We start from the raw sequence: 11,884 nt of genomic DNA, 5'->3' as shown, positions 1-11,884 counted from the left end.
GTCCTCCGGTAAACCTTGGCTTCATGAAGGTTAGGGATTCAGCATGTGTTTAAAATGAATTGCAGAGCTGTTGATTCAACTGCTGCAGTTTGTTGTGCCGCTGAAAAGTATTGTGTTGCACTAACACATGTTTCTGTTCCGGGTTCGAATCCATGGGCCGACTGGGCCTTTTTGTGTGGAGTTTGCATATTCTCCTTGTGTCTGCGTGGGTTCTCTCCAGGTACTCCGGCTTCCTCCCGCCGTCCAAAGACATGCTGGTTAGGTTCACTGGTGATTCTAAATTGGCCGTAGGTGTGACTATGAATGGTTGTCTGTCTCTCTGTGTTAGCCCTGAGATAGACTGGAGACCTGTTCAGGGTGTATCCCGCCACTCGCTCAATGTCAGCTGGGATAGGCCCCAGCCCCCCCCCCCCCCCCCCGCAACCCTTCGCAGGACAAGCGGTTACAGGTGACAACCGCGTAGTAGTTTATGATTAATTTGATCCCCCTTAATGGCACCTAAACTAAATTATCCAACATAATCATCATCTTCTGTAACCGCTTGTCCTGTGAAGGGTCACCGGGGGGGGGGGGGGGATACCAGCTGTCATCAGGCGAAAGGCGGGGTACACCCTGGACAGGTTGCCAATCTATTGCAGCAATAAAATCAGCATTCAGGCTTCACTGCAGAAAGTGGCAGATAATAAGAGGCTTCTCCGCAAGTTTATCGGCGCTTGAACGCCCACGCAACATTATATAAACACCATCCGTCTGACACTTCTAAAATGAGCCTTCTGCTCGGCAAGCTATCAACTCAACCAGAAGTTCCGTCTCTCACGTGATGCATTCACTGACATCAAAGACAAAAGAAACGCTCTAACACCACAGCAACAATGTCAACAAACAGAACTGAACAGAACTGTTTGTCAATCCTGTGCACTGCAGATATGTGTAGCCTATATAAATCAGCATCATCAAGAGTGTTTAATAGCACTTCATAGCGGGATAGTGTAGCCGGGATTAAACAAACAAACAAAAAAAACTGGCAGTATTTCTCCGAAGGCTTCTACGTGTACAGCAGCTGAAGGTCTAATATTTTTGACAATGAAATTCATCGTCGGTTTGTTGATGTGCAGCCTCCTTCTCTCTGTTACCGCAGTGGAAGCCTTTTCAGATGAGTGTGCATTGCAGTAGTACTTTTGTTGTATTTCAGGACAGACATGCCATCTATCTATCTATCACTGTCTGCACTTACATTACTTCAGAACAATCGTCTCATCTTGTCTCGTCTCAAGCAGTGAGAAAGACACATTTATGCACCTAATGTGCTTGCAAAAGAGGGAGTTATCTTGCAGCCTTCCTGTTTCAGGTGGGGTAAACCCAAACCATATTGTGAAATGCACCAAACTTCCTTCATTTAAAACAAGTTGTTTTTTCTTCCTTGCTAAGAACCATTTTTTTCTCACAGCTGCACACATTCAAGTTGCTTGAGTAATGGAAATTTTGACGTATGGCTTTACACTTGGTTAGAGACAGGAACTGAAGCAGCAGGCGGACCCGCTTCTGTGGTTACAGTCACCCGCTTGATGTTGCAACTCTGTTTGCATTCTGGTCTTACTGTGTCCACACTTGACTAAGACTTTAATTGTTGCCTTCTTTGAGAGAGTTTCAAAAGATATGCATAAAATACCTTCTCAGATGTAACAACAGGAATCAGATGGGAGCAAGAAAAATATTTATTTACTATTGGCTTCAATAAATACTTTTTTTAAAACTCAAAATAGTTCAGAAATGTTGAAATGGAAAATAAAAAATAAATATATGCACAACAAAAGCAAATAAAACGAAGAAACATCTTCTATTAACAATAAATAGTTTAAAATAAAATAATTAATACTATCTAGTCTGCAAGGACCCGGTGGTGGAAAATTGGGGAAGTCATCAAAAGCATAAGGTTTGTTCTTGGAGCACCTGAATATTTGTACAAAAATATATGATCCTAAAAACTGTAAACTTGTATGTTACAGATCAAGTCAAGAGAATGATCAGGGTCTGGAGTAGTCATCCTCTGCGGACAATAAATGTCTGTACATGTCAATCAGAGTTCATCGGATTTTGTTGACTGTACTGTACAGTGCATCCGGATCCTCCCCACTTTCCTCAGTTCCAGAGCTGGAAGGGAAAATTCTAATCCATAAATGTAAACAACACCATCAAAGTGAAACAGCAATTCGAGTCTAAAAAATAAGTTTCCTACCTTGGAGCTCCGTTAAATTTGACAGTGGTGTACACCACACTCTCATCGCATTCCTTTTTCTGTCTGCGGGGTCCAGCTGGTTCGATGTTGGCGTAGATGGCATCTGCCTGGTTTTTCAAGAAGCGGACACTGGCATAGTGAAGATCGTCCTGCTCGTCTGACTGACTGGGTAGATTCTACAAAGACAAGTAAATCTTTAAATCTCTCAAATCTGAATAAGTCTGCAAAGCGTTGTTGAAAATTGTAAGTTCTGCAATGAATCCCTGCCAAATGATCTTTTGACAAGAGCCAAGTAATCTGCATTTCCTGTCTAAGTAATTAGTTACCACCAGATCAAGTGCACAGCCAGAAAGCTCAGACTTTGAGCAGCAGTAGTAGTAATAAAAGCTTTAACTTTAACTAAACAGATTTTAAAACTGTGATTAATCGCTTAATTGCGGTGGAAATCATGTGATTAATCGTGATTCTGTATTTTAACCTATTGACAGTCCGGTTAAATGAAAGTTTTGAAGATATTAACCAAACCATTTCAGTGAAGTAGACTGACTAAAGAGCTGCATTGTCATGTTGACATAACTGCATCATTGTGTAGGATATGCTGTCACATCATTTACTTCATTTTCGTTCCCAGTTATCGTAGCTCCTGACATGCTGAAAATGACCAAAAAAGTCCAAGACCAGTTGTCAAAGGTGTGATAAGTCTTTAAACACTCAATTTGCAATAATTAAACAGCATCCACTTGCAGCATTTCTAATATTAAAACAACAACATTGTGCTGAATATACACTGCCTGGCCAAAAAATAATTCGCCACCTGGATTTAACTAAGCAAATATGTATGAGCCTCCTATTGGATAATTACTGCATGGGTGATTATCTTTCAGCTGGCAACAAGTTATTTAACCTCAATTGATGCAATGAGTAACTTCTCATTTCTTAAACAACCATGTCTAAAGACACATCCTGCGGTCGTGGGAAAGATGTTAGTCTGTTTGAGAAGGGTCAAATCACTGGCATGCATCAAGCAGAGAAAACATCTAAGGAGATTGTAGAAACTACTAAAACTGGGTTAAAAACTGTCCAACGCATTATTAAAAACTGGAAGGATAGTGTGGAACCATCAGGGTAAGAAGGGAAGCAGAGGAAGTGATGCACCCATGATCTGGGGTTGCTGCAGTTGCTCAGGTCTAGGTTCAGCAACATTATGTTGCCCAAAGAATGAGGTCAGCTGACTACCTGAATATACTGAATGACCAGGTTATTCCATCAATGGATTTTTTTTCTTCCCTGATGTTCACGGGCATATTCCAAAATGACAATGTCAGGATTCATGGGGCTCAGATTGTGAAAGAGTGGTTCAGGGAGCATGAGACATCATTTTCACACGTGGATTGGACACCACAGAGTCCAGACCTTAACCTCATTGAGAATCTTTGGGATGTGCTGGAGAAGGTTTTGTGCAGTGGTCAGACTCTCCCATCATCAATACAAGATCTTGGTGAAAAATGAATGCAACACTGGATGGAAAGAAGTCTGGTGACATTGGAGAAGATTATTGAAACAAAGCCACGGTGCATGCATGCTGTAATCAAAGCTAAAGGAGTTCCAACGAAATATTAGAATGTGTGACTTTTTTTTTGTCCAGGCAGTGTAAGTTTGAATATTAATGCAATAGCGACTTGTTTCTTTAGTGCTTCATATATTTAAACCCTTTCTGCAGTGACTTCTGAATGCTTGAGCCAAGACTTAAATTAAACAGTCTGTTGCAGCCCTACAGAAGAGGTCAGATTGGTCTCAACTTTCTCTTTGAACGGTGCATTGTGAACTGAACCATGGACAGACTTTGGTTTCACTGGATTTCACAATGAATTCCCGATCTCTCGTGGCTCACCTGTTCAATTCGTTTTGGGCTTTCTCCAGGCTCTGATGATTGCTCTGAAGCTGAGGCCTTCCTGTTTCGGGTCAAGACATTTAAATGTTAAGTTATGAAACTGACCGCTTACATGTGTGACTTTCTGGTATTTGATGTACAAAAGATATACCCACCTTTTCAATAGGAGGACCACCACGAGTATGATAGCCAGGAGTACAAAAGAGATTATACCAATGACTGCTGATTTCAATTCCTTTGGGAAAACTGCAATTAAAAAAAAAAGTGTAAATTCAGGTTTTTCACCAGTGACCACATAGAGTAATAGAATAACATTATTTTTGTGCACATACCAGTTTATTAAGTGCACCTATCTCCAGTAATGCAAATTTGGATGCACAAGGAAGTGTGTGTTGAACTACAACAAGTATGGTCAGTGAAATCTGTGATTACGACACAGGTAGCTTTGGTTTGGGTTTCTAAATAAGTTTAGTTCATCTAGAGGTTTACGGTGTTTGTTTATTTATGATTGTTTCGCTGTTTTTTTTAATGTCACCATGTTCTGAGGTGAGGAATCTATTTTGATTCCTGAATGAATTGTGCTCCAACGACCCATTATTGGTGAGAGACTGTCCTGAGAGACTGTCCTGCCTGTGTTGGAAATGGATAGCAAATTATATCTCAGTCCACCTTCTCCGTTTAGAGAGGTGTCTTACAGTCCAAGGGCAACTGGACTTGTAGAGCAGAACCTAAAAATGTACCTGGCACAACAGTCAGACGAGAGGTGGAGTTATGACGTCCTCTTATGTTCTGGGCAGAACAGTAATAATTCCCACTGTGTTCAGGTCTGCTGTCAGTGATGGTGAAGACCTGTCCTGAAGCTTTCGGTGAGTCTTCATTCTCCTTGTACCAGGTGTAGTTAGCTGGTGGGTTAGCATCACTGCTACAGTTCAGAGTGACTGAACCGCCCTCTATTATCTCACCAGAGAAACTCACTGACACAGAGGGACTCCTTGGTGGATCTAGAGCAGATAGTAGAGAAACGTTTTATTAATATTAAAATGCACGGTATAGACAGACACATATGTCCGGCGGAAAATAAAACTCACACAGGACATTAACAAATATAGATGAAGAGTTGATCCGGCCATGCTGATTCTCAGCCTTGCAGTAGTAGTTCCCGGTGTCTGCAGGGCTGATGGAGTTAAATTTATAATGGTCTGCTGGTCCATAGAGAAGCTTCTGGTTGTCCTTGTACCAAGTGTAGTTAGCTGCTGGGTTGGCATCAGCGTTACACGTCAGAGTCACTGGAATGTTCTCCACTATCTCACCAGAGGGATGGACTGAAACCGAGAAATTCTTTGGTGGATCTGTAACAGACGGGCAATAGATGAAACAATATGTGCAGGCAGATATTCCATTAATATCCTCGTGCATTATTTAGAATAAAATGTCACCTACATTTAACATCTATGAATAGAGATGAAGAGTTGACCTGGCCATGCTTATTCTCAGACTTGCAGTAGTAGTTCCCCCTGTCCTTAGAGCTAATGGAGGGGAAATTATAAATACCCTCTTGTCCATTGATCAGTTTTTGGTTGTCCTTGTACCAAGTATATGTTGCTGCTGGGTTAGCATTAGCGCTACAGTTCAGAGTCACTAATCTACCCTCCACTATCTCACCAGAGGCATGGACTGAAACCGAGGATTTTTTTGGTGGATCTGTAACAGACAGGCAATAGATGAAACAATATGTGCAGGCAGATATTCCATTAATATCCTCGTGCATTATTTAGAATAAAATGTCACCTACATTCAACATCTATGAATAGAGATGAAGAGTTGACCTGGCCATACTTATTTTCAGCCTTGCAGTAGTATTTCCCTCGGTCTTTAGAGCTAATGGAGGGGAAATTATAAATACCCTCTTGTCCATTGATCCGTTTTTGGTTGTCCTTGTACCAAGTATATGTTGCTGCTGGGTTAGCATTAGCGCTACAGTTCAGAGTCACTAATCTACCCTCCACTATCTCCCCAGAGTGACTCACTGATACAGAGGGAAGCTTTGGAGGATCTGAAACGGCAGTGTGACTCAAAGTAAAAATGTTGCTTTAGTGCTTCATATATTCAACCTCTTTCTGCAGTGACCCCTGAATGCTGGACTCACACTTCATTTCCATACAGAAGCAAGTATCAAAACGTTTTTGTTTGTTATAAACTGCCTGGTAGATTGTGAAACTTCATGGTTGGATACCTTTCCCGGTTAAAAAGCTGCATGCCTTTCTCACATATAACAATAATTTCAATGCTTGATGATGTTCTTCTCCCAGTGTTATTCTTAGCTGTGCAGTAATATTCCCCTGAGTCAGAGGACTGGATGAAACCCAAGTCCAGCTGTGTTGTTTTCCCTTCCCACATAATGCAATCCAATAGCATCTTTAACACACGTCTCAAAAATATCCTATTTCCAAAGTGAATCAGGCTTCCTGCTAAAGGTTTGTCAGTACAAAGAAGACAACCCTGACAGCATCATTAAAGGTTTTTTATTATTATTATTCAGAATTACGAGCTATCTCTGATAGACACATATAATTTCACTATTTATGAGGACTTGCATTTCACTCACATTTCACATCCACCAGAAAGGTTTTAGATATCATCCCCAGATCATTCTCAGCTGTGCAGGAATACTCTCTGTCAGAAGACTGGATAGAGGGAATGGTAAGCTCTGATTCTTCACTGAGGAGTATATTGCTGTTCACTTTGTACCAGGTGTATTTAGCTGCTGGGTTAGCATCACTGCTACAATTCAGAGTCACTGAACTGCCCTCTATTATCTCATCAGAGGGACTTGCTGACATAGAGGGAAACTTTGGAGCATCTGGGGAAGATAAAAACATACATTAACTTTCAGATGAGACCTGTTAATTAATTGATTGTAGTATTTATTCCAGGGACCTGAAAGTGAAATCACAGAATACATTGTTCACAGTGAGGTGTTGAAACTGTTGAAGAATTTAGATCTGCTCTGTCCAGTTAAAAAAGTAGGTGCAGTTTATGTTCACTGTTGATACTCTGAAGAAACAGATCTCAGTAGAAGGGTAAGTCACAGTGTTTATGTCTGTTACAAAGAACAAATCAGAGTAACAACATCAATTGAATATACAAAAGTAAAGATCTTATAATGCGCTGTAAAAACTGAACTCTAACTAGGTTGATCTATTTTAAATCCATGCAAAATACGCTTGTTTTTCTCTACTAAAATAATTCTTCTTAGGCTGTTTTTGTGTTAGAGCATTTCACTCACTTTAAGTGTTTTGCTCTGAAATTATCTTAATAAGCTATTACAACTTGTTATTGTTGTAAGTTAATGCTTACTACACTTCTAAAGGTTTTAGATGAACACAGACAAGTGGAAAACTACTTTGTCAAGGTCAGATTTTCTTATTTCAGGCATCTTATCCGTTTTGTTTTTATAATGTTTTATTGTCAGTCTTACAACACAGCACTGACATATGCCCTTGGAATAGTAACATTGTGACCACCTTCCTAATATTGTGTAGGTCTCCCTTGTGCCTCCAAAACAGTTGTGACTCAGCAGAGAATGGACATGGGCCTTCTAAGGGTGTCCTGTGGTGTCTGGTAACAGGATGTTGTTAGTGGGGGGCCTTTGGGTCCTATGGGTTGAGGGGAGGGGCGTCTGTGGATCATCCCACAGATACTAGATCAGTTTGGGATCAAATGAATCTGGAGGCCAGGTCAACACCTTGTGCTGTTTTTCATGTTTTTTTTTTTTTAAGTTGTTCCTAAAGTGTTTTTGTGTGTGTGTCTGTGTCAGGCTGCATTCTGCTGGGGATGGCTGCTGCCATCAAGGAGTGTCATTGCTATGGGGTGGGGGTGCCTGGTCTGGTCTAGGTGGATGCTACATGTCTATGTAACATCCACACCAATGAATGCCAGGTCCAAAAGTTTCCCAGCAAAACACTGAACTGTCACAAGATGGTCCATGTGATTCACTTTGCCCATCAGTGGTCATAATGTTTTGCCTGATTGGTGTACAATACAGAACAATAACAATACTTACTGTCAGTTCACAACTATTGCTACTACAAATGTACTTGTTTTTAGTAACAGTTTTGAAATGTATGTGGGTTATTTGAAGCTTGATATATTTATTTGCTTTGAAAATTTTTGGCAAGTCACAAGTTCATGTTCTATTAGCAGATCATTTGGTTATTTTAAGCAATAATAGTCCTTGTTTTAAAACTTTTTTTGCAGTGTTGGGACTTTTCTTTTAAGTGACCTCAGAGTGACAGTAAATGTATAGTACAATTTTTCTACCTACAAACAAAAGGATCGGGACAGAACTCCTATGTAAAGCGTTTGACTGCTGTCAGGAGCAACTTTGGGTTTAGTGCCTTGCCCAAGGAACCTTTGGAACAAACTGTCAATTCTGCATTAATGAAGAACCTGCTCTACCCCCCTGAGCCATAATTGCCCAAAAGTAGGGAATCTAGTCATGCACAGCCCTAACTACAATATACTCAAGATAAACTAGTACAAGTAAAAACACATAAAATCATGGTACAGCATATGTGCGTGACTGCATCAGATGGTGTTAAGTTGTAGAAGGTTGAGAAGTACACTTACACACTGGAGGAGAGATGGTGTTCTTATATCCTCTTAAAGCACAGGAGTACTTTTTTGTAAATTCACCTTGTTGCACACGATAATAAGATGTTTGTTCACCAGTGGTTTCCCCATTCTTATACCAGATGTAGGATAGACGACCAGGAAGATCACAACTGGTGTGACACCTCAGGTATACTGAGTTAGAATTCTCACTGGGTGTTGATCTGATCACCTCCACCTGAAGATCTGTGTTGGCCAACAAAGAGGAGAGGTGTTCAAGTCAAAGTGTCAACACATACACACACAAATAAACTGAATTTAAACCAGATACGATGTGGAAAACATTAGCAAAGAACTTCTGGTTGATGTAAAATATTTTTCGAGCAAAGATATTTGGACCTTTGGATACTGGCAAAGAACTCGCCTAGCAGAGAGAGCTCACACAACTGACGAAACAAAACAGAAGATTAAATTGATGAATCAACAAGTAAAGAGCTTACCTGTTACTGACAAAGTGACTCCAGGTAGGCCAGTATATTTCCCTTTTTCTGTGTGTGTTATGAATCTGAACTTGTACACAGCTGAGTCGCTCATTCTTAGGTTTGAGATTGTCAGAGTGCAGACGTTGTCTGTACAGTGATCCCTGACACGACCTGAATAATCTTGGTCGTCCCTCAGAGCCACATAACCATCCTTACTCTCTTTTATAAACCAGAATGTATTCCCCACGTCGTCATATTCCTCAGATGGGTATTGGTAGGTGCTGATCATTGTCACTGGGGATCCTTTTAAAGCGCAGATCTGAGTTGGATTGTAAATCACTGACCAGCCATTCTGACCCTGTATTACTGTAACACAGAGAACATCAGAGAGTATGAGATTCATACATGACAGATACAAATGTTTTTACAACTCTACATATTTGTCTAACTCCTATGATGACTGTCAAACCAGGTGTCACAGAGTACTACCAGCCTGCAGGTTTTCATTTCAGCTAAAGAGATTCCACACAGGGATGAGAATGAAAACCTCGTGGTTCTGCATAGGACATCCATAAAGTGCCCTAGATAAGCCTTAAACTCTTCAGAACATGGTTTACATTTACGGTTACACATTCTAAGTCCATTTAGCTGTTTCCAAGGAGATAATAAATGTACAGTTATATATTCAGTATGGGCTAGACGTGCAAACAGAATCTGCACAAAAAAGCCAGCATGTACCAGAATGACAGGAATAAATAATAATGGCAGAAAACTGGAGTGGCTGAAGACGTGAAGCATTCAACATCATCTGTAAACACCAACATTTGCGGCCTTAAATTGCAGAGGGTTAATAGTGTTTAGCTGGATGAATGCTGAAATGTATAGTGATATATTGAAATACGCTATACAACAAGTCAACTATGAAAGCAACCCAGGAGCATTTGAAGGTAAACTGAAATGGTCCAATCAGTTGCATCATCTGGACGTGATAAAGCTGCAATTCACTTGTTGAACACAAAAGACAAGGCTAAAGGTGGAAAGACAAACAATAACATCCTGGCAAAGCCTCACAACAGAGGAAACGTAATGTCCAAGGGTGCCAGACAACTGGCAAAAACCTTGACAAAGCCTTAAAAATGAAAATTTATGATTAATATTATTTGTCCAGTTACATTTGTTCATCCGAAAGCCTCTGAAAGGAAGTACTCGGAAGAAAAAGGCTTTGCCCACAAATACTTCTGATATCAGAACCTTCAAGTTCCTTTGTCAGTCTATATTAGTCCAAATTATATATATATAAAAAATAAATAACTAAAGAAAGAAAGAATATATGTCTAGAAGAACCGATTGTGTGAAAAACCTAAGAAAATCTACAAGCAAATGTGTGTTAGTAACGCAGATAGAGGACACTCAGTTAAGATTAAGTCCAATAAACACCATAACACTCCTGTAGGGCAAAATCTAAAAAATAAATTATAAATAAATGAGATTCTTTCTTTCTCAGTTGTGGTTAAAACAACCATACAAAACTGAAAAAAAATAAAATAAAGAAATAGATACACAATACCTGGCACGGTGAGAAGAAGGACAACAAATCCACATGTTGCCGTAGTTAAACTCATAGTTGCTTCTATCAGCTCTCTCCCTCTGAATCAGTAAATCATGTCTGCAGATAAATACAGTTCATTTGAAGAAACTGTTTCGCTGCAATACTGTCATCTGGAACGCAAACGGAAGTTGTCTTGATTAGATGGGCTCTATATGCAAACAAAACCAGGTTGTAAAAGTGTGGGCTAATTTCCTTCCTCTTCACTTCATTTGTTTGCAACGTGGTCAGCCAGATGTTAGCAGATATAGTTCACACTAATCAGCAAATCTATCCAAAAACGTTAAAGAAAGACAACTGGATCCATTACGAGTTGATGCCACTAGATACTTGCACGACTCGTCGTTAACAGACACTAAGCAAGCAAGTTTCTGATGTCATGCACAGCCCTACCTACACCACTATAACCCTAACCCACAAATGTTCCTATTTAAACCTCAGCTCCTCACCTAGAACTGAATACGTCCTCAAGAAACTCTACAAGCTCAGTTGCCTTTCTTTAACGTTTTTGGATGTACCATGACCCGGATGACTGAGAACCTTCACAAAAAAAATACATTTTGGGACGGCCGAATGTGAGGCGGTAGAAATACTGTTTGACAGACTGTTCAGTTCACAAAAAACAAACACACAGAATTACAACGAAATAGAAACCAAGACAAAGTCAGAGGACATACATACAGTACACAGTTAAGTCTGTTAACATAAGCATGGAACTCTACTAATATCTAGTGGCAGAAACTACAACTACACCAGATATAGTGAAAAGTAACTTTAAATGTACATTAATTCTGAATAAACGTTCAGAAAATTATGGAGGCAATATTTACACTTGGAGACAGTCCTGCTGCAGTCCGAAAGACATAAGACATTTCTCCATAGTTTCCAGAAAAAAAATAAAACAAAAAAAAATAATCATTTCAGCTCCATGAACTGCATAGTCCAAAGATGGCAATGGTCAATCATCTGTTTCAGCCTTTTTGTCTATTGTGATATATCCTAATAAGTTTGTGTTCACTGTAACTGGATAAACTGTACTCTGTTTTATCCTCTAATAT

At 39.9% G+C, this 11,884-nt stretch overlaps 1 protein-coding gene across 1 annotated transcript; it reads right to left on the bottom strand.

The window, feature by feature from the left end:
• Nucleotides 1-1,768: 1,768 nt before the first annotated feature.
• On the bottom strand, nucleotides 1,769-11,486 carry LOC311504044 (B-cell receptor CD22-like). Its single transcript, XM_084566996.1, has 11 exons — nucleotides 10,788-11,486; nucleotides 9,239-9,586; nucleotides 8,757-8,984; nucleotides 6,733-6,987; nucleotides 5,568-5,828; nucleotides 5,216-5,476; nucleotides 4,868-5,128; nucleotides 4,283-4,373; nucleotides 4,128-4,188; nucleotides 2,237-2,412; nucleotides 1,769-2,151 (listed from the first exon to the last, which is right to left on the bottom strand). Exons 1-11 carry the CDS (start codon nucleotides 10,840-10,842, stop codon nucleotides 2,085-2,087), a joined length of 2,064 nt encoding a protein of 687 aa, XP_084423122.1. The 5' UTR covers nucleotides 10,843-11,486; the 3' UTR covers nucleotides 1,769-2,084.
• Between the last annotated feature and the right edge of the window lie 398 nt (nucleotides 11,487-11,884).

Source organism: Chelon labrosus (genome assembly GCF_963514085.1).
Source record: "Chelon labrosus genome assembly, chromosome: 2".
NCBI lineage: Eukaryota > Metazoa > Chordata > Actinopteri > Mugiliformes > Mugilidae > Chelon > Chelon labrosus.
This window is presented reverse-complemented; position numbering and strand designations above follow the sequence as displayed.